The sequence below is a fragment of the Cebus imitator genome, unplaced genomic scaffold (assembly GCF_001604975.1).
Source record: "Cebus imitator isolate Cc_AM_T3 unplaced genomic scaffold, Cebus_imitator-1.0 Scaffold180, whole genome shotgun sequence".
NCBI lineage: Eukaryota > Metazoa > Chordata > Mammalia > Primates > Cebidae > Cebus > Cebus imitator.
The window spans coordinates 1,478,171-1,500,919 of NW_016107495.1; the positions used below are offsets into that span (position 1 = coordinate 1,478,171).

Here is a 22,749-nt window from a genome sequence, read left to right on the forward strand (position 1 = left end):
AATGCTAGGATGAAAGGATGAGAGAAATTTAACAGACCAAATTAATTTACATAAGAAAGGGCATGAAGCTACTTTCTGGATGGAGAATGGCCTGGGTGCAGTTGCTGAGTGGACTTTGTGTAAGAAAACAGGCTACCTCTTCAAGACACTTTGTAAAGACTTATATTATTTTTAGAGCATTTGGAGTTCAACGTGTGTTTCTGATGAAAAGGACATCACAAAAGATGAACCTTCATAGGGGAGGAAGAAGGCTCAGGCTTATTCAACTTACATTTCAAATAATTTTCTGATAGAGGAAAGGGATTTGGGTAGAAACTCCTAGGATGATGACTTACAGTGGGGTTTTCTGAATTCTCATGGTTTTAGAACAGGACTGTGAAGTGTAGAAAGCAAGAGCCAGAGGCCTGTGGAATGCAGTCTTATCAGATGGGGGCCTTCACCTCCACTGGACATGTGGGTGAAGCTGAGGTTTCTTCTGTGGCTGATTTCACATGAACTAGTCCTAGTGTCAGGGGACCCCAAACTTTAATTTCTTTCTTGGATTTAGTTTGAAAATGGACTAGATTGTTAATATACAGAAGAATTTTTGTGTGGGTTCTTGCTCCTTAAATGCCAAACTGATGTTCTAATGCCTTTTGACATGTCTCCTGCTGAGTGACTCAGCCCTGGCCTCATGGACCCTCCACAGGCTCTCCCTCCCTCAGGGTTGCAGGTGTGTCCCCACCTTGGATCAGAGGCCAGGAAACTAACCACAATCTCCTGGCTATGAGATCTGGCTCCTGCCTCAGAGGCAAAACAGGGTGAAATACAGGCAGGCAGGATCCCAAACCACAGAAGCTCAAGTTAGGTCATTCTTGTGAACATGACAACTCACTGTCTCTCTAGGTCAACAAAAAGAGACATAGATCCATTTGAAAATGGCCTTAAAAGACTAAGAACATGCATGACTGTTATTGCCATTGAGTGCCATTCCAAAGCAACAGAGAAAGTTAATTAACCGTTCCTTTCCACAAGCCAACAGAGGTGCTGGAGAACATTCATACTATCTATAGCAGGAACATTGAGTACAAGTAGTTTAAATCATCTATCCAACAGCCAATAAGGGCAATGTCAGATTCTTGGGGGAACTACACACTAGGCAGGAACCATCTTTCGAAGCCCCTGGAGAAGTTGCAGAGACACTTGCAGGATCATCCCTCTTTGGGACAGGCTCTCTGGGACAGTTAGAAATGAGGTTGAGGGGCCAGGTGTGGTGACTCACACCTGTAATCCCAGCACTTTGGGAGGCCGAGGAGGGCAGATCGCTTGAGGTCAGGAGTTTGAGACCAGCCTGGCCAACATGGTGAAACCCATCTCTACTAAAAATATAAAAAATTAGCCGGGCATGGTAGTACATGCTTGAAGTTCTAGCTACTCAGGAAGCTGAGGCAGGAGAATCGCTTGAACCCGGGAGGTGGAAGTTGCAGTGAGCTGAGATCGCACCACTGCACTCCAGCCTGGGTGACAGACTCCCTCTCAAAAAGAAAAAAAAAGAAAAGAAAAGAAAAAAGAAATGAGGTTGAGGACCAGGATCAGTGCAGAGGAAAGAGTAATGGAAAATTATTGCTCCTCTGAAATAATGGGAACTTTGCCATGGCTGGTGTGGCTCTGAATGTGGTCATTTTTCCTTAAACATGGGAATCCAGCCCAAGGCAGAAGTAGATTAATCCTTGGGAATGCACAATTACTATTCACTCAGTTCACTGTGGGAATCAAGCAAATGAAATTGCCTGATGAGAAAAACAACACTGCCTTAAGAAGCACTCTGTCACATTCACAGGGCATTTAAAATAATTATTAGGAAAAAAGGCCTGACAATGTGAAGGATGTGGGAAATCTTCAGCCCAATTTGTTCCTAGGGAATAATGAAAATGGGTCTATTTTGGCTGAAATTTTAACACCTTCTTTCAGGGCCACTCAGAAAGTCTGGCTAATACTACATATAGGAAAAACAAACAAAACTTTTCTTTCCTAGACTGGGACCCCTGAGGCTTAGGAATAATAACCACTTCAAATATGAGCGATTGATCCATTCCTCTAAGTCTAGTTAATCACAAACACTGTTTGTTCTTTGTAGTATCTAACATTTGCCCAACCTGCTTATATCACGTGGAATTTGGACTGAACCCACGAGACACACACTGGTTGCCTTTGACCCTGGGATACGGCTTACTGATACCTATTTTGAACAGAGGGAAGAGTGGAGTACTGGAACTGATGCTGGGTGAATTAAATTCTACATGTTATCAACCTTGTTTGAGGCAGCTCATGGGATGACTCCTATAGACCAGATGAGTTACTTCTGGGCCTGGGGCTTCTCTGGCTGCCCACCTCCCCACTGGTTGGCTCAGCCTCTGGTCCTTAGAAGACCTTTCTGAGAGGCAAGTGTATCTTCTTGGCTACATTTCTATGCAGACTTTTAATAGTCACACATGAGACAACTTAACATCCTGCTGCCTCACATGACCGTGAGTTCTGTTCTGTGCCAGCATCAGGACCCATCTTGTCTTGGACAGGGAGCTAGAAAGACCTTTGCCCTAGTAGTTAGCATCAAGTCATGGTAGTGACCAGCCTCAGGCTGGCTTCATGCTCTGACCCCAGAAACTGAACTCTTACCTTGTTCATTCATTTGACAAATATTTGTTGAGCATCTATTATATGTCAGACACTGTACTAAGCCCACAAATAGAGCACTAACTAAAAGAGAAAAAGATGTCTGCCTGGCCAGGCGTGGTGGCTCACACCTGTACTGAGGCATGCGGATTACGAGGTCAGGAGATCGAGATCATCCTGGCCAACATGGTGAAACTACTAAAATACAAAAATTTTGCTGGGCGTGGTGGTGCGCACCTGTAGTCCCAGCTACTCGGGAGGCTGAGGCAGGGGAATCACTTGAACCTGGAAGGTGGAGGTTGCAGTGAGCTAAGATTGCACCACTGCACTCCAGCCTGGCTACAGAGTGAGACTGTCTCAAAAAAAAAAAAAGTGTGTTCTTCTTTAAATTCTACTCTATTTTAAGGAACTGAATCTTGTTCTCTCATTCTCAAGTTTCAATCTTGATTCTCCAATCGTAAGTCACTTCTCCCAGAACCATGTTTCTCAAACTTTAATGTGCATACAAATCATCTGGGAATCTCGTTAAAATGCAGATTCTGGCTGGGAACAGTGACTCATGCCTGTAATTCCAGCACTTTGGGAGGCCAAGGTGGGAGGACTGCTTGAGCCCCCAGGATTTGGAGACCAGCCTGGGCAATATAGCAAGAGCCCATCTCTACAAAAAATACAAAAATTAGCTGGGCATGGTGGCAAATGGCTGTGGTTCCAGGCACTCAGGACGCTGAGGCAGGAGGATCGCTTGAGCTCAGGCGTTCAAGGCTGCAGTGAACCAAGATTGCACCACCCCACTCCAGCTTGGGTGACAGAGTGAGACCCTGCATGAAAAAAAAAAAAAAAAAAAAGGCAGATTCTCATTCAGTAGGTCTGGGGTGGGACCTGAAATTTGGCATTCCTAACAAGCTCCCAAATAATATTGCGTGCTGCTAGGGATGCTGAGAGGGTTACACTTTATTTTTGGGATGGAAGCTGGCTCTGTCGCCGAGACTGGAGAGAGCAGTGGTGCAATCTTGGCTCACTGCAGCCTCGGGCTCCCTGGTTCAAGCGATTCTCCTGCCTCAGCCTCCCGAGTAGCTGGGACTACGGGCTTGTGGCACCACGCCCAGCTAATTTTTGTATTTTTAGTAGAAACAGGATTTTACCATGTTGGCCAGGCTGGTCTTTAACTCTTGACCTCAAGTGATCCTCCGGCCCCAGCCTATCAGAGTTTCAGGAGGACTAAAATCCTCCCAGGTTCCTGTGACATCGCAAAGGAAAAAGGCTTAGGAATGATCTGACAATCATCATCTGAAATTGCGGGCTCCTCCGAAGTTACCCCACAAGTCCCAGATCAGAAGCTGAGGCGGGGCTTGCCCAGCGTCACGTGGCTGGCAATTTGCGGTGGCCTCCAGCGCATGCGCAGTTCCTATCTGCTCGGCGGCCTTGCAGCCCTGCTCCCATTCACTGCAGGAATGCCTCTCCTTGATCAAGACCCAAACCTTTTCCTCCTCCAGCCGACAGTTTCAGGCCATTACCTCTAAAGGTCCACACCCTCACAGGTGCTGGACTCCCACAAATGCCATATTCTTCCCACTCCTGTCACTGAACAAATCAAGCCACACGTTTAATTGGTTGACTTTCCCCAAAGACCGATGCTGTCAGCCTTTTGATACTGTTTGCGGCTCTTCTTGAGGCAGGTGAAGTATGTGGGTGGGAAGGGTGTTTGCTGGACTTCCCATTCATCTTTCAGGAAGGTAATTAAGTTTCCTGCTTTGGGTCTGCTATTTCAGAACCTCTTATTTTGCTGGGTTCTACAGCTTTCTGGAATGTACGTGAACACCTCCTCTCTTGGCTTACAACTTCAAGACTTCCTCATTCTTTCAAATTAGCCACTTTCTTTCTTTCCCCTCCCTACCCAGATAGATGTTGCTCACCAAGCGAAGTGAGTTGAGCACACCTGGAGCTTTATGGTGTTTGACAGGGGCTTTAACCTGTCCATGAATCCCACTAGTTTTCAATCTTGGCATATATTAGAATCTCCAGGGGAGTTTAGAAAACCCGAAGTTAAGACTGCACTCAGATAAATTATTCTGATTTTTTTTAAAAACAAAAATAGAGGCGGGGCTCTCACTATGTTGCTCAGGCTGCGCTTGAACACTTGGCCTCTAGAGATCCTTCCACCTCAGCCTCCCAAAGTGCTGGGTTGAGAGGTGTGAGCCACTGCACCTGGCCTGCACCCAGATAAATTAAATCAGAAACTCTGGGGGTAAGAAACAGGCATAAAGCGTTTATGGCCAGGTGCAGTGGCCCATGCCTGTAATCCCAGCACTTTGGGAGACTAAGGCGGGTGGATCACTGGAGATCAGGAGTTTGAGACTAGCCTGGCCAACATGGCAACCCCCCCCACCTCTATTAAAAAATACAAAAATGAGCCAGGTGTGATGACACGTACCTATAATTCCAGCACTTTGGGAGGCCGAGGCAGGCAGATCACTTGAGGTCAGGAGTTTGAGACCAGCCTGGCTAACATGGTGAAACCCTGTCTCTACTAAAATTACATTAAAAAAAAAATTAGCCAGGCATGGTGGCGTGTGCCTGTAGTCCCAGCTACTTGGGAGGCTGAGGCAGGAGAATCGCTTGAACCTGAGAGGTGGAGGTTGCAGTGAGCTGAGATGCTTCACTGCACTCCAGCCTAGACGACAAAGTAAGACTGTCTCAAAAAAAAGTTTACACAATTCCCCAGGTGATCCCATTGTAGAGCCAATGTTGAGTCCCCCTGGAAAGTGCAGGTGAAATTGTTTGTGGGTGGGCATAAGTGCATTTTCTTCTGGAAAAGCTAGGCCATATCTCTCAGCAGATTCTCAGAGAGGTGTACAACATCCTTCTCCTCTCCTTCAAAAAAGGCTTAGTGACTGGTCTAAGACAATACGTAAGGAAGAAGAACTTGCCAATTATTAAGGAAACACTAAACACATGTGTTAACTAAATAAGTAGGTATTAACACACGGAGGAAGAAAAGTGTCTATTGTTCTCAAGGGGACCTTTGGGGGCCTTTGGGTGGGATGGGAAAGTCACTGCCTCTTTTCCAACTAATTGGGAAAATGGCTGATTTCAGATGCTGCCACTGCAGAAATCTGATTACTTAACTCTTGAGCCTTCCTGCTGCCTACAGAACTAAGCCTGACTCCCAGCTATAACATCATGGTTCTTTCATTGCCTAGCCCTAGCCATCCTTTCTAGCTCACCTCCCTCACTTCACCCCACACTCTAGCCCCACGAGGATGCTCACTGTGCATTTTTTAGATGCCCTTTTTAAGGTGCCTTCCTCAGTTCCTTCCACTCTGCCTGTCTTAGGTGGACCTGGGGGGGTAAGTGGGACTGAAGGGACAGAATAAGTCAAGTCAGAGCCCCTTAGTAGAGAAGGTTCAGTCTGTATTTGTCAAAAATATGAGTGGTATAGCAACCTTCTGTTAGGTGCTCCTGCTTGCGGGAGTGGGGGAGATTCAGAAGGCCTGGTCCTCGAGGGACTTAGGTCCCAGAGTAGGAGGCAGACCCATGATCCAAAGAGTGCAGGGAAGCCTAATGAGTGCTTTGAGAGGAATCTGTGGAGGGGAGATATGAGGTGGGATGGGGCATGCAGGGTCAGGGAAGGCTTCATCTCTAAAGAGATTAGCAGCTGGGTGTGGTGGCTCACGCCTGTAATTCCAGCACTTTGGGAGGCTGAGGCGGGTGTATCATGAGGTCAGGAGATTGAGGCCATCCTGGCAAATATGATGAAAAAGATACAAAAAAAATTAGCTGGGCATGGTGGTGCTTGTCTGTAGTTCCAGCTACTCGGGAGACTGAGGCAGGGAAATCACTTGAACCCGGGAGGTGGAGGTTGCAGTGAACCGAGATTGCGCCACTGCACTCTAGCCTGGCAACAGAGCAAGACTCTGTCTTGTAAAAAAGAAAAAAAAAAAAAGATTGGCATCCCGCAGGCCTCAGTGAAGAGAGATGGGACGGAATTAGGAGGGTGAAGCCAAATGACAGAGGGCATTGAATGCCAACTGGAGAACACCCACTATACATAGATTGAACCCAGTTGGTGGCCCCAGCTTTGCCAGTCTTGCTCCCTCAGGTAGTCTTTGCTATAATACTAAGCCACTGAGGCAAAGGGCCTAATTTTAAAGACATCCCACCTGCTTCTGAGCTTGTAAAGGCACCAGCTCTTTTCAGGAAGCCCCAGCTGTCTCCTGTAGCATCTTCCTCCTGCCACTGCCCATGTTCCCTGGCCCTTGGGACAGGTCAGGGAGCCAGGATCACTGACTCTGTAGACAACAACGGTGGCTGTACTTCCCAACCACAAGTCAGGCAGGACGTAGGTGTGACAATGGGCTAGATGATAGGCAGTCAGGGGCCTGCCAGCACAGCAGGGGAGGAGGGGTACAGCTTATAGATCCTCGGGTTTGAATCCCATCGCTAAGTGCTAGGAATACAGTGTCTACCAACCCAATACAGATGCTGTGCATAGAGCCCTGATCCAGAGTAGATGTTCTCTTCCTCTTGTCTACTTCTCTGGGCTGAGAATCCAGGTTAAACAGCTGGATCATCTCCCGATAACACCCTCACCTCTCAAAGAGGGTGCCCCTTCTCTAAGGACTGCAATTTTTCCATTTGGGCTGCCAAGATGCTCTAATTGTTATGCACTTTCCTCTAATAAGGCGCAGAGGGCTTATTATGTAAATTGGAGGAAAAAAATCCCCAAATCATGAATTACATCTGTATTATAATAATAAACATTTTAATTAACACTTACCAACTGCCAGCTATATTAGGTGTAAATAACAGGTGGATGCAGCATGAACTCATGAGGCTAGAGAGTCACTGCCTCCAGCCTATTCCTTCAAGAATTTCAAGAAACAATTCATATGCTATCTCCTTTCTTTTCTTTTCCTTTTTTTTTTTTTTTTTTTTTGAGAGACTCCCTCTGTTGCCCAGCGGGGCAGTGCTGTGATCTCAGCTCACTACAACCTCCACCTCCCAGGTTCAAGCAATTCTCCTGCCTCAGCCTCCCAAGTAGCTGGGACTCCAGGCATGCACCACCACACCCAGCTAATTTTTGTAGTTTCAGTAGAGATGGGTTTTTGCCATGTTGGCCAGGCTGGCCTCTAACTCCTACCTCAGGTGATCCACCCACCTTGGCCTCCCAAAATACTGAGATTACAGGAGTGAGCTAACACACCTGCCACTTTTCAAAAGCAAGCTTATACAGTCTCCTGGATCCTGAAACTATTGACAATACTTATAGTTTTTTTTTTTGCCATTTAAACATAAATATTAATGACTTAACATTTGTATGGTGCCTCTCATCTCAGTCATTAATTCAACAGATATTTAATAGATGTAGCAGGCATTGTTCTAGGAACCAGGGACACAGCATGAGGGAATAAGCTGAAGTTCCTTTTTTCAATTAAAGAAATTTTTTTTTAGAGACAGGGTTTTGCTATGTTGCCCAACATTCTAGTATACAAAGACAATAGGGAAATCAGCAAGTACACAAGTAATATTAAATGGCAATAAATGCTATAGGAAAACATAAAGAAGAATAAATAGAATAGAGTTGGGGGTGGGGGCGTGGAGTTTAAGAACTGTTGTTTGGCTAGACGCAGTGGCTCAATTCTGTAATCCTAGCACTTTGGGAGGCCAAGGAAAGCAGATAGCTTGAGCTCAGGAGTTTAAGACCAGCCTGGGCAACATGGTGAAACCCCATTTCTACAAAAATTACTTAGGTGTGGTGGCCTGTGCCTGTAGTTCCAGCTAATTGGGAGGTGGAAGTGGAAGGATAGCTTGAGCCTTTGGAGGCGGAGGTTGCAGTGAGCTGAGATCATGCCACTTGCACTCGAGCCTGGGCTACAGAGCCAGACCCTGTCTCAAAGAAAAGAACTATTTTACATTGAGTGGCCTCACTGATGAGATGCTATTTGAGTGACAGGATTTATTTGATGGGTGTGAAAGAGGTAGCAAGTTGTCTCTGAGGTTTTTCACTTGAGCAACTAGAAAAATGGAATTACCACATACTGATATGGGAGAAACCTGGGGATGAAAGGTGCAGAGAAAGTCTGATTGTGGACATCTGATGTCAACTAGACAGTTAAATACACCAATAACTAGGATTCAAAGGAGAAGCTGGGACTGGAGGTGATAAATCTGGAAGTTTCAACTATATACTTTTTAAAATCAGGAACCTGGACAACCCACACTGTATATTATACATATACACACATGAACACACCATCTACATGCAAACATCAATATACATATCTGGCAGAATAACATTTGCTGAATTGGGTATATGATTTTTTTGTTGCATTATCCATTCAACTTTTTGGTATCTTTGAAATGTTTCTTTATAGAAAATTGGGGGGAAAATACAAAGCCTGAACCTCACCCCTGGTATCTGAGTTTTTGAAACTACTACAGGTGACTCTTATGCACAGAGAAACACTGATCCAATACCCACATTAAACATGAAACTGAGGTCTGAAAAGTTAAAGTGGTTTTCTAAAGAACAGAACAAGGACTAGAAATTGTGTTCCCTGGCTTCCAGTCTTGTGTTCTTTTCTTGTAAATCCTCTAGAGGAATTTCTCAATAAGAAATCTTATCCTTTTGAACATCTAAGGAAGGATTTGGGCACCTGGAAGGTACTCAGTTGCTGGAGTCAGGTTATGGGAAGGTGAATATCAAGAATGATTAGAAGGAAAAAGAATATTATAGGTACTAAGGAGGACAGTCTTAATTTTAAAAATTGAATTGTATTGTATGGAGAGCTGATTCCGCCCCCCCCCCAATCTTGTTTGTGATGGTATATAGAGAGCAGAACCCCCCGGCTTTAGCTAATCTTTGTAGTTTTAGTAGAGATAGCGGTTTTGCTACATTGGCCAGGCCTGTCTCAAACTCCTGATCTCAGCCTCCCAAATGTTGGGATTACAGGGGTGAGCCATGAGATTAAATCTTATTTCGCCTGTAAGACTTAATATGTAGATACAAATCACAGATTAGAAAAAAAATTCAAAAGTCCTGATTATTAGTTGGGAAATGAGGTTACTGATGAGGTCCTTAGTGTTGGAGGAGCCCCAGTTCCTTACAGAGTCATGAAAAATTAATGACTGCAAACTGGTAGGTCCCAATGTCTACTGGGAAAGCCATGAGTCTTTGGAGTCAGTTAAAATCTAGGTTTAAGTTCTGACTCTGCCACTGGGTAGTTTTGTGGTATTAGGCATGTGATATGCATGCTCTCAATCTGTTATTTGGAACATCTGTTGTGGGCCTATTGGCCAGTGACAGAGACTGCCCAGGTGTGGTCGCCATGTTCCTCTCTGCGGAACTGTGTCAGGAACTGTGTGTGCTTGGGGTTTGGATACAGAAGATTTGAGATGCAAAGGGTCCTGCCCTCCTAGAGGTTAAACAGATAATTAAGCAAAGGTAGGGTTCCTAACCCCGAAAGGACTGAGAGTAGTGAGAGTAGGCTTTAACCAGGCGGAGAGGGAGTTGGGTCGGGGGAAGCAACATTTTAAGAAAATATGAGAGGGCCTGATAGGCTCGGGCAGCCAAGGTACAACACACAGTTGTTCTTGCGGGTCTAATGCAGGTGGTCGTGATTATTTCGTGAAACAAATATGGAAAGCACGTAACTCTGAAAGCACTTGACCAGAAATAGGAGTCAGGGTCTGGGCGCGAATCCTAAGCTGTAAATCCCTTTCCAGAATGAAGAGGATTCCAACCTCCACCACGGCAAGAGCAAAACACTAGCCGTAAGGAACCAAGGAACCAGCCAGACGATTGGAGGCGGGTTCCAGGCGAGAGGCGTGGCAACGGGCGACTGCCGGATGTCCTCCTCCGGAACCGGCCCGTGCCCCGGAAGCAGTTGCTGTTTGTTGTGGGCCTTTTGGCCGGTGGCGGAGACTGCGTAGGTGTGGTCGTCATGTTTCTCTCCGCGGTTTTCTGTAAGTGGGGTTGGAGGCGCCGGCAGGGGTTACGGCAAGGGCGGGGGTGCTGTGACAGGCAGGACCCCCGAATAATGCGGGGCAGGATGTGCGAAGAGGCCGGGAAGCTGCAACTGTGGACTTCGCAGGCCTTCAGGACTACAGCGTCCGCCATGCTCCGCGGCGCGCCTCCCTGCGCGGACGTGTGGGTGCTTGAGAAGGGGTCTGCGGTGTCTGGATTCAGTTGTCGTCCTCATGGACTATTGAGTTTGGCTCTGGGGTGTTTTTCTCCAGCCCGCGTTAGGAGAATCACCGGATATCCTAGCTGGGAAGAACCTCGGAATTTATAGCCCACCCGTTTCGAACTCTAAAGATAAGGAAACAGCTCCCGAGAGGGGCAGTGAATTGCCCGAGCAATATGGCTGGGCAGTGAAAGAAGTCCTCGGGCTCCCGAATCAGTGCTCTTCCTTACACCTGGCTGACTTCCCAGTTAGATTTAGTATCTGGTTTTCACCACGTGATGGTTGTTGTAGTTTGCAAAGGTTAACTTGTCAAACAAGAAGCTTGCTCCAGTGCAAATACTTGCACCTACGAAGAGGGAAAAAATGGAGCAGGTATTACTTTAGAAAGATTTAAAAGGTAGCTAGTCCAACTGTCATGAAATTATGCAAAATATTACATCTAGAATTATGTTGGTCTGATTGGATCTTTTAACCTTCCTTATAAAATCCTAAGGGGGATTTCTAAATATCTAGGGAATAGCTATTTGAGTGACATCTCTGGCATAGTTCCTGAGTTAAATATTTTTGGTTATTACTGACGTTTATATGAACTTTGCATAAGAAAAAGAATAAATTTATATTTTTATTTTCTTTTCCAACCTTTCCTGTCTACAAAAAAGTTGCCAAGAGCAAATCAAAGTAAGTAAAGACTTTTCTTTTTTTAAACGTCACTTGTTTAAAACAGATTTGTTAGTCTAGCTGCTCCCAATACATCCTTATATAAAATTAAGCATTGGGCCTCGATTTCCGAAGAGTTGGTTTGTGGATTACTTGATTATTTTTTCACTGTGAACTCTTTCAAAAAATATTTTCCTTCTTGCTCAACTGAGCTACTTCGTGTGCATTGAAATACTTAATTTAAAGGAGTCTTTGCTGCTTTTCTAGTCCCGAAATTTGTGAGCTCACTGTCTGTTTCTAAACAAACCATTGGGCTGTGCTGTATTTGAACTACCACCATATTTCCATTTCCTCAAATTGAGGACCAGGGGCCATTTGTCTGGAGCTCACTACAGGAATCCAGAGTAACAAACTGTGCTTCGATTAAATCATAGAGTCTGTTTTAATGAGTTTTGTAATCCTTTGCATTCATGGTATAAACATTTCAAAAATAACCAAGATTAAAGATGCCATTCTGTACCAGAGAGACTAGAACTACGAAACTTGTATTTCAAAATAAATGTAGACAATATCTGAAGATTTTGTGGTAAAAATAGGTAAGTTCTAAAGCAGCCTTTCCTTGCAACTCAAGACGTTGAAAATCCTTAAAGCTAGTCTTTTGGATTAAAGTTAATGAAAAATATATACATTTGTGCTTTCCCTCCCAGTATCTTTCAGTGGTTCATGTAGCTTTCCCCACAATCCAGTTATTTATGTCAGAATTCCCCACCCCCAGGATCTGTAGGAATCCCTTGCCTTTGGTTTCTTTAGAGGTATATTCTGCCTCTGGTTCTTTGTACCCTTCTGTTGATGTATTTCATATATGTCTTGCCTGATAGACCTCATGTAGCAACTCACTTTCCATACTGTACTGTTAGGTCCTACAGAACATATACATAGCCTTATAGAGCTTTGTATTTCCCATAGTGCCTTTCATAGAGTAAGTGCTCAATGTTTGTTGAATCTCTGTTGAATGAATAATTATTGTCTATCTTAATTACAAATAAATACTGTATGCCTCTTATGAAGCACTGTGCTGAATGTTGAAAGCAATGCAGTGATGTGTAATAGAGTCTTAGATGCTTCCAATTTGTTTTGGAATTACATGAGAAATAACATGGTCTACATGGGGAGATGACACATGAAAAAATAAACAGTACAGATGTTAAAAGATCTGATGAGGCAAATATGGATGTTCTGCTTTGGATGACTGTGACTTAAATGAAATATGAAGGAGTACATGGTTTTGTGCATTAGCAACCCAAAAGTTTCAGTCCCTGTATTTTGTCCCTTCCTGATTTTAATCATATATGTCCTGGAAGAGAGGGCTGCTCTGAGACAGCTGTCTTTACAGTTTCCTCACTAGCCAGCTGTGGTTACCAGTACTTTGATGTTTTCCCCCTCCTGACTTCTGCTCCTCATGAGAGGTAGGTGTCTGAGGCTAGTCCCGCAATAGGGCTTGTTACTGTTTCGGTTAGGTCATTGCCAAGTAACTCTGTGTAGTGGAGCAAATCCTAGAGATTTGAAACCATTGAAACTGTTTCATGGAAACCTTAGGCTGTCTTACAACTGAAACTTCTTAGTGCCAAGTGATATCCCACAACTAATATTACCCTACAGGGTTCTCAAAATGTCCCATCCTCCCATGACTGATTTTAGTCTATTTTGTCAGCTTGTAACAGTGTACTTTTTAATCTTAGAAACATTCTGGTGAGAATGGTGAGCCAAGCTGGGACAGGTACTTGCTTCAACGCCAAGAGAAACCGACTGCGGGAAAAACTGACTCTCTTGCATTATGATCCAGTTGGTAAGATCTGGGGAAGTGACCCACAGTAGACTGAAATGCTTCCAAGAACTGTTGCCCCCTTTGTAGGCTGAATATCTGAACATCTCTGAAAGTTTTTTAGCCTCTGACACTGGCATTCATTTAGCAAATAGGTTATAATTTTAATGATTATTATGCTGTTTACCTTCCCAGGTACTGGGATACACGAGGACCAGACAAGTCCCTGTACTCTTGGCACTTAGTCTAGTTTGAGAGGGAGAGAAAAGATGACAAATTCTAAGTGCTATGAGAGAAACAATCAGAAAGCTGAGGTGTAGGATGAGGTTGGGAGTGGTGGGGAAAGTCATATTAGATGGCTAAATCAGGGAATGTCTCTCCAGAAGGAGGTAGTTAACCGAGACCTGAAGGTGAGAAACCAGCTACGTCAAGAGAGTAGGTGTGTGTTCCAGAAACAGACAAGTGTCTTGAGAAGGGGACGCTGTGGTGTCCTGGCATCATCTGTATGACAGTGGCTGGTTTTTGGGTCCTGATATAAGTTAAAGGAATATGGTTTCTGTACGTTAGCGCAAGAGGGTGTGAAATTTGATTTTTCCATTTTGTGCCATCAACTAAAATGCTGTACTATATGGTAACTTTAAATGGTCTCATTAGGTGGAAGTATTTATCTAGAAGAGGCAAGTGTTCCCAATGCCAGATTATCTGCTCACAAACAAAATAGAGTCAGCACCTGATTGCTGTTAGTGGTCACCTATCCTGTTTCTGGTTTTTATGTGTAGATTTATTAAAAGGTAAACATTTAAATTTTCGAGCCCTGGCTGTTCATTTCATTTTTGTGCTCTTTATAATTTTCTTTTCTTTTCTTCTTTTTTTTGGAGACTGAGTCTTGCTCTGTCACCCAGGCTGAAGTGCAGTGGTGTGATCTTGGCTCACAGCAACCTCCGTCTCTTGGGTTCAAGTGATTCTCCTGCCTCAGCCTCCCAAGTAGCTGGGACTACAGGCGTGCGCCACCACACCCAGCTAATTTTTATATTTTTAGTAGAGATAGGGTTTCACCATGTTGGCCAGGCCAGTCTGGAACTCCTGATCACAGGTGATCCACCCGCCTCGGCCTCCCAAAGTGTTGGGATTACAGGCATGAGCCACCATGCCTGGCCATTGCTTCTTGATAAGATAATGGCTATAATAACACGAGCAGACATTTTTAAAACGCTCTGAGAAGCACAGTTGTCAGCTTAAAGTTTCTTATGTTCCATCCTTTAACAGAAATAAAATTCCTTGCTGTTTTTAATGGTGTTTAAATTTCTGTTTATTCATTTACATAGTAAAAAGAGAATTCTAGGTTTGTACCTGATGATAAGGAGTCTGAATTTCAGGATGATTCCTCGTATGGTGGAAAAATGATTAGGTTTGATATGGGAATAAGGTTTGGTATTGGATTGGTGTGTTTTTCCCTCTCTGATTTCTTTTTATTTTTTTTGAGATGTAGTCTCGCTCTGTCACCAGGCTGGAGTGCAGTGGCATGATCTCGGCTCACTGCAACCTCCACCTCCTGGGTTCAAACAGTTCTCCTGCCTCAGCCTCCTGAGTAGTTGGGACTACAGGCACACGCCACCACGCCTAGCTAATTTTTGTATTTTTTAGTAGAGACGGGGTTTCACCATGTTGGCCAGGATGGTCTTGATCTCTTGACCTCGTGATCCGTCCACCTTGGCCTCCCAAAGTGCTGGGATTACAGGCGTAAGCCACTGTGCCCAGCCCCTCTCTGATTTCTTTGTGTCAGTTGGTGAAAACTCAAAGGGATAAATTTTACAATAAAGTACAGGTAATTGTTTTGCTACCATATTTAACTCTCTTAATAAAAGGTGAAAGATTTATATGTGCTGAAGAGAAACCAGAGTATATATATTTATTTAACTCTTTTAAAGTTTATTTTTAGAAACCCGCACAACACTAATATTGATTGAATAACCTGTGATATTTTAAGTATAAAAAAAGGTATTAGCCTTTTCATCCTTAGTATGGAGGTATTAGGAAGTTAATATTTGTGTTTGATTTTAAGTTTTGAGATTGGGAAAGGATACAACCATAAACAGTTCTGATCATAAGTTCAAAGTGGGAGAAAAGATTCATAGATAAATTTCAAACAGATGCTTAGAACTTTTCTCATAAGGAATGGCCTTAGCTTTGACAGCACAACTTTGTCTTTTCTGAAGAAGAGAATGTTCTGGAGGGGAAGACCGCCTGGCTTTCTGCCCACCTGCTGAATGCTCTGCAGGTGTTCATGATGAAGATGTTTGCCTTGGGGCCTGCCCCCATTGCTTAGGGTACCAAATAGCTTGGCAGTTCTCCCTGCATATTTTACTCTGATAAGTAAATTGTTAAGTTTGAGGACAATGATGGTTGGTGTGCTTTATGAAGGAAATAGGTAAGGAAACTTGGAAAAATTCCCAATTATTTGAGCATTTCATAATACAGTCTCTGGCAAGAAGCAGCTGCATATGCTTGTCCTTTCAAACTCCTTTTCCTCATATAAAACTAGATGCTAATTTCCAAAGAGGAAGGATTAAAGGCTGAGGCATAAGCTTAATAAACTTTCTTAGATATATTGAAGGTTCATCATAAAGAGAATGAAAACTTGTCAGTTTTAATTCCTTGGATGACTAAACAAGACAATATAGACTTTAATTGAAGCAGAATCGAGTTTGGTTACATGTAGGGAGAGAACTTGACAGATTCATTCTATGAATTAAACAGCAAATATTTTGATGGAAAATTTATGTTTACAATTGTGGATGGCAGTGTGTCATTTCAATTCACGTAACACGTTGAGTGTGTACTGTGTGTCCACGGCAACCCTGTGAGGGGCATAGTTCTCTCTTTTACAGAGAAGAAAGCAGGGTAGAGTATTTTGAGAGATTTTCCCAGGGACTCATAGCTGATAAATGATGGAGCCAGAGTTGGAACCCAGCCTTTCCTCAAGTCCCTGTTTTTTATTTATTTAATCTTTTTTTTTTTTTTTTAATAGAGATGGAGTCTCGTTCTGTTGCCCAGGCTGGTCTTGAACTCCTGAGCTCAAGCATTCCACCCACCTTGGCCTCCCAAAGTATTGGGCTTACAGGCCTGAGCTATTGTGCTTTGCCCTTCTAATTTGAATCTATATCTATATCTATATCTGTATCTATCTATCTATATATATATATATATTTTTTTTTTTTTGGGGTAGAGACAGGGTCTTCCTATATTGCCCAGGCTGGTCTGGAACTCCTGGCCTCGAGTGATCCTCCTACCTCCGTCTCCCAAGTGCTGGGATTACAGGCATGAGCCACCATTCCTGGCCAAGTTCCTGTTCTTTCTATACATGGAGTCAACTTAATCTTTCTACAACTTTTTTTTTTTTTTAATCAAGACCTATCCCTGTGGTCAGGCCATGGATCCCCACTGAGACTCCTACCACCATCCCTCTACTAAACCAGATGCTCATTCCTGGTTCAGTTCATCCAAACGCTGATCTGTCTGCAGGGACCAAACTTGACCCTTTCCATGAGGCCTTCTGTCACCATTCCTGTCCCTTTTGACCTTTAGGTTCCCCTGGGGTTTACTTGACTTTTGTTTGGGCATCTGATGTGTACTGATGTATTAAATCAGGAACTCTCCTTACACTTTTGTAAACTCTACATTGCCTAGCACAGTTCTATGGACTTAAATATTCTTTGAATTAAAGGAATAGATGCAGTGAATGAATCAAATAATTTTCCTCAATATAGCCTTGCTCTACTAATCTTAATCAGTTACTCCTGCTCAGGGTCCTTTAAATAGTCTCCAGATTGCTTTTCAGTGAGACAGTCCCCCTCCCCACCCCACCTTTTTTTAAACCAAGTTTTTAGTTCCTTGTAGAAAACCATGGGGGAAATATTTCTTGTAATTAATAACATGGATGAGAAACTATTTTGGTTCATTACTACCATCTTGTAATGCATTAATGCATTGTAGTTCTCCTTGGAGTTTTAGGAGGATCAATCCTACTTAAATTTCACATGATTTGAAGTATGTTAAAAAGATCCCTTACATACAGTGTATTAATATTATAGATAGAATTCTGTTGACAGGTTAATCGTTCTTAAATTCAGCTGCCCATCAATTGAGGAGTTTTAAAAAATGTAGACTTCCAGTGCAACTCTAGCTTTATTAAACCAGAATTAAGGTAGGAGTGAAGGTGAGAATGGACTTAACTTAGTTTTTAAATAAGCAAATTATTAATCATAGAAACATTGGGAATCTCATATACAGAGTATTCATATTGCCTGTAGAAGAAGAAAAAAGCTAAAATCTCTGTATGACAAGGACAAATGAGTTGATAGGTCATAGTTCTTCAACTTACTGCATCTTCCTTGGGTGATTGTTGCATTTCTGGTGTTTTTTGTTTTTGTTTTAGCAAAGAGGAAATAGGTGGGGTGTGTGTGTGTGTGTGTGTGTGTGTGTGTGTGTGTGAGAGAGAGAGAGAGAGAGAGAGAGAGAATATGAATGTTGGAAGTTAATGGAGTGCTATAGGGCATTATAGAACTATTACTGCCCAGCATCTAGTCTTCAGTCTTTCATCCAGGCAGGCAGCACTTTGTTTCAGAGAACTGTACTCTGTAATATTTACAGTAATGAGATTTTGGTTATGGTATTAATTGTAGACCAAACTAAGAACTCCATATTTGGGTATATTAACCCATCTCTGGAAAGTAGAGATTTAGTGTCTGTTACTCTTCCAGACAGGCTGCCTTTTCTTGTGTCGTCCACTTGGTTCCTGCTGCTCTTTTTTCCGGAGTCCACCTCCCAGTCTGTCCTTGCTTACCTCCTGCAAGAGTGGACATTAACTGGGTGAAAACATTGTTTTCCATTTTTGTCCCTAGTTTTCTTTCTTAATGTGAATATTTCTACATTGGTTGAAATATGACTGTGGGATACCAGGGATGCCACTGATGAGCTAGTGGCCCTAGCCATTTTCTCCAGTCTGTGCTGGCCTCTGGGATGGAGAAATTGCGTGAAAATCAGCTCCATCCTCATGTCAAGGAATAGTAAAATAAGAGAAAGGAAAGGGCTTATGGTCGGATGTGTATTTTTTCTAAAAATGGTGATGATACTTTATAATAATTTTCCACTACAATTCTTTTTTTTCTCCCTCCATAGTGAAGCAAAGAGTCCTCTTCGTGGAAGACAAAAAAATACGCTCCCTTTAAATGGTGGATTGAAAATGACTTTGATTTATAAATGAGAAGACTGAGGGAGGGGATACTGATTCAGAAATCCTGTAGTGTGTAATAAAAGAAGAGGAAATGGCCTGGAATCACTGCCTCCTGTGATTTGAAGGCCATTGTGAAGGAAAACAATGCAGTGAAAGAAAGTTCTTCATATTAGGACAGATATCACTGCATCACATTTATTTATCTTTCTGGGTATTTTTATAGCTCTTAATAAAAAATATTAAAATAGCCTATGCTATTGTGTCTTAGTGATGTTTTTCCCCACTATTTGAGGTTTTCAACCACATTACTAAAAAATAACCATTGTTTCATGTAATAAATGTTTCCATAACAACACTTATGTACGAGTTTCCAGCTTGCTCCTTCTGTACTTCAGAGAAAAAGCAGAGTAACATTCCAGAGTGATCTTGAAGAAACTCTCATGTAATAACAGAGATGGTAAGGGGGAACAGGATAACAATAAAAAGCCTTGTAACACAGAATAAATGAAGAGAACTTCTATTTCTGATTTGTGCTTATATAATTAGGAAAAATGCCACTGGCCTATATTTTCAAACCCAGGTGACCAAAGCAGTATCTAGGATTTTCTAGGACAGCTTTGGATTCCTTTATTCCCTAAATTTTTCTTTCTTTTTAAAATAAAGGGTGCCATAGTATATTTCCATAAAGTCACTGCTAGGACTTCTGGGGCATGGTGGTACCACACAGCTAACTAGCATGCAATTCTGTGAGTAATCCCTGATGTTCAGATACAGACCTCTGTCCTGCCAGAGCCACACACTTACTCAGGCTGCTGTTTTCCACAAATTTTCAAAATTATCCAGTTTTCTCCTTTGCCAAGTTCCTGGCTGGAAAGGATCAGCTCGTTTTAAGCTCTGTTGGTTCACATTCTACCCCATTTAAAGCATTTGTGTGGGAGAATGAGAAGAGTGCCCACCCTGGCTACATAATAAGTTCCTTCTCCAAGGCCCAAACCTGACTCCAAGGGAAATGTAAGAGCAGATCTCTGGCAGTGGGATTAGAAGTAGATACTTGTTGAATCTTGGGCTTGTGACCTCATGGGCAATCAGCTATTTGGTAGCATCTTTTGACAAAGCTGTGGTTCAAAGCAATGATAGGTGAGATCTTGACACTTTTTAGGCTGAAACTGCACATAGTGTGGAGTTACAAGAAAAATCTTTCACTTGATCCTAGCTAAGCTGATGTAAAGGGTCTGTGACATGCATGGATTGTTTGTTTTTTTTTTAAACATCTGGTTTAACAAATGACTTGCACCTATTGTGGCCTGTAGGTGGTGGTTGCTTTATTTTTTTGATAACAGGGTCTGCTTTGTTGCCTAGGCTGGAGTGCAGTGGTGTGATCATGGCTCACTGCAGCCTTGAACTCCTAGGCTGTTATCCTCCCACCGCAGCCTCCTGAGTAGCTGGGACTACAGGCACATGTGCCACCATGCCTGGCTAATTTTTTGTATTTTTAGTAGAGATGAGGTTTCACCATGTTGCCCAAGGCTGGTCTCAAATTCAAGCAATTCTCCTGCCTTGGCTTCCCAAAGTGGTGGGATTACAGGCATAAGCCACCATGCCCCTGTGGTATTTACATTTAAAAAAAATTAGTTGCTGATACATTAACATTGAAGGGTTTCAATAAATATCTAACCTGGCTTCCCTTACAAAACCACAGGCTTTGACAACACTAAGCTGCTAAAGTTGAGTAACAGCTGCTTCTCTTAGAAAGTGTTCTTTCCCGTATTTAAGAGTCTGTCCTGGCTCTGGACACTATTGTCAACCCCTGCGGTATGGTGCACATGGGTCATTAATCTGTTGACAGTTGAGGCTGCTTGTCCCTGAAGAGTGGCAATGTTTGTGCAGATCTTGGTTGTGGAATCTTTAATTCTGGTTGGCTTGTGCAAATGCATGGAAAGCAAAAGAATCATCGTTATAAATCAATGGAAGCTTGAGGATGACTTCATAAAAAAAGAACATATTTGCAAAGAAAGGGGATGAAGACGTTTTTTAATAACTGTTAGGAGCGGCCACCCCCAAGTACATTTTATTTCCAGGTATGTTTTGGGATTAATAGCAATCAAAACAGAGTAAGTGGAAGGTCTTTTTTGTAAGAGTAAGATGACTGTGTTCCTGCAGCCTGGACGCTGACTGCTGCAATGAAATTAGATCTCTTGAGCATTTCTTCCAAGGACAAATTTGGATAGTAAGCTAGGTAGAAGGCCAAAGCTCCCACAAAGCTGTCACCAGCACCCTGTAATTAAAAGCACAGTTGTCAAGATAAGCATGTAGTTAATCTGTTGCCCAAACTGTATTTTAAAAATATTTAAATAAACTTAGATTTACAGAAAAGGTACAAGGATAATACAGTTTCCATATACCCATACCCAGTTCTGTTAACATTTTACTGTGGTACATTTATCACCACTAAAGAAATGATATTAACTGAACTTCATACTTTTTCAGATTTTACTAGTTTTGCTTAATGTCTTTTTTTCTGTTCCAGGATCCCATCCAGCATACCATATTACATTTAATTGTCATATTTCCATAGACTCCTGTAGGCTGTGATAGTTTCTTAGACATTCTTTGTTTTTGATGACTTTTTTTTTTTTTTTTTTGAGACGGAGTTTCACTCATGTTACCCAGGCTGGAGTGCAATGGCGCGATCTCGGCTCACCGCAACCTCCGCCTCCTGGGTTCAGGCAATTCTCCTGCCTCAGCCTCCTGAGTAGCTGGGATTACAGGCATGCACCACCATGCCCAGCTAATGTTTTGTATTTTTAGTAGAGACGGGGTTTCACCATGTTGACCAGGATGGTCTCGATCTCTTGACCTCGTGATCCAACCGCCTCAGCCTCCCAAAGTGCTGGGATTACAGGCTTGAGCCACCGCGCCCGGCCTTTTTTTTTTAAAGAGACAGAGTGTTGCTCTATTGCCCAGGCTGAAGTGCAGTGGCGCAATCTTAGCTCACTGCAGCCTGGGCTCAACTCCTGGGGGAACTCCTGGCTGGGCTCAAGCAGTCCTCCTGCTTCGACTTCCCAAGTAGCTGGGAATAGGCATGTACAACACCTGGCTAATTTTTAAAAATTTTAATTAAAAAGAAGACAGGGTCTTACTGTGTTGACCAGCCTGGTCTGAACTGCTGGCCTCAAGCAATCCTCCTGCCTCTGCCTCCAAAAATGCTGGGATTACAGGTGTGAGCCACTGCACCTGGATGTTGTTGATGACTGATGGTTTTGAGGAGAACTGGTCATGCATTTTGTAGCACATGCCTTAATTAGGATATGTCCATTTTTCTCATAGTTATGGTTTTTGGGAAGAAGACCACGGAGGTGAAATGTCATTTTCCTCACATCATATTAAGGGTACATACAAGCAACATGACTTCTCACTGATGGTGTTAACTTTGCTCACCTGGCTAAGGTAGTCTTCGCCAAGCTTCTCCACTGTAAAATTACTTTGCTCCCTTTATTTATGTAGTACTTTTAAAAAAACATTTAATTATATATACATATTTTTTAATGTTGCACTCTTTAGAAGCAAGCCATTAAGTGTATTCTACTCTTAAGGGTTGGGGAATTATTCCCTGAATTTATGCTCTATCTCCTTAAGGGTGCAGTTTCTACATAAATGATTTGGAATTCTTCTGTATGGGAGATTGGTCTCTTCCATTTATTTATTCAGTCATTTATATCAGTATGAACTCATGGCTATTTGTTTTATTCTTTGGGCTATAATTCAATGCGACATTATTTTATTGTTCAAATTGTTCCAGCTTTGGCCGTTGGGAGCTTTTCCAGTTGGCTCCTGTGTCCCTTTGACATACACCCATCCTTTTTGTTTTGAGTACTTTCTGGCATTACAAGATACCCCAGGGGGCTGGGCACAATGGCTCACCACTGTAATCCCAGGATTTGGGAGGCTGAGGTGGGCAGAGGGCTTGAGCCCAGGAGTTGGGAGACCAGACTGGGCAACATGGCAAAACCCCATCTCTACAAAAACAGAAACAAAATCCCTCAAGATGCTCCAGAGTCATTTTGTATAGTCCCTGCCCTTGCCCTAGATTAGCCATTTCTTCATTAAAAATGCATGCAGAAAGAGCTGAGAGCCATTTGATGCTATTTTTAAACGAAATAAGTTTCTTTCCATTTTCTCTGAAGCTCCAAAGATCCAAG

At 42.9% G+C, this 22,749-nt stretch overlaps 2 protein-coding genes and 1 long non-coding RNA gene across 4 annotated transcripts in view; 2 read left to right on the forward strand and 1 right to left on the reverse strand.

Moving 5' to 3' along the window:
* LOC119473720 overlaps positions 1-10,467 on the forward strand; it is a 26,210-nt gene extending 15,743 nt beyond the window's left edge. For both annotated transcript variants that reach the window (XR_005202943.1, XR_005202942.1), the window contains exon 3: positions 10,378-10,467. This is a non-coding gene — a long non-coding RNA (uncharacterized LOC119473720). The remainder of the gene's footprint in view (positions 1-10,377) is intronic.
* Positions 10,468-10,510: 43 nt separating this feature from the next.
* MRPL33 (mitochondrial ribosomal protein L33) lies at positions 10,511-18,805 on the forward strand. Its single transcript, XM_017545679.2, has 4 exons — positions 10,511-10,617; positions 11,498-11,516; positions 13,235-13,341; positions 18,496-18,805. The coding sequence occupies exons 1-4, from the start codon at positions 10,596-10,598 to the stop codon at positions 18,543-18,545; spliced, it is 198 nt and encodes a 65-aa protein (XP_017401168.1). The 5' UTR covers positions 10,511-10,595; the 3' UTR covers positions 18,546-18,805.
* Positions 18,806-20,440: 1,635 nt separating this feature from the next.
* Positions 20,441-22,749, reverse strand: part of RBKS (ribokinase) — a 98,725-nt gene continuing 96,416 nt past the window's right edge. The window contains exon 8 of the mRNA XM_017545675.2: positions 20,441-20,825. Within this exon, the coding sequence (XP_017401164.1) occupies positions 20,652-20,825 (174 nt within the window). The 3' untranslated portion in view covers positions 20,441-20,651. The remainder of the gene's footprint in view (positions 20,826-22,749) is intronic.

What these genes read in the sequence shown, in the direction of transcription:
- MRPL33 (XM_017545679.2), top strand. Translation starts at nt 10,596, where the DNA reads ATGTTTCTCTCCGCGGTTTTCT. An exon ending in CTTGCATTATGATCCAGTTG is followed by an intron (nt 13,342 to 18,495) that starts GTAAGATCTGGG and finishes CTCCCTCCATAG; the next exon opens with TGAAGCAAAGAGTCCTCTTC.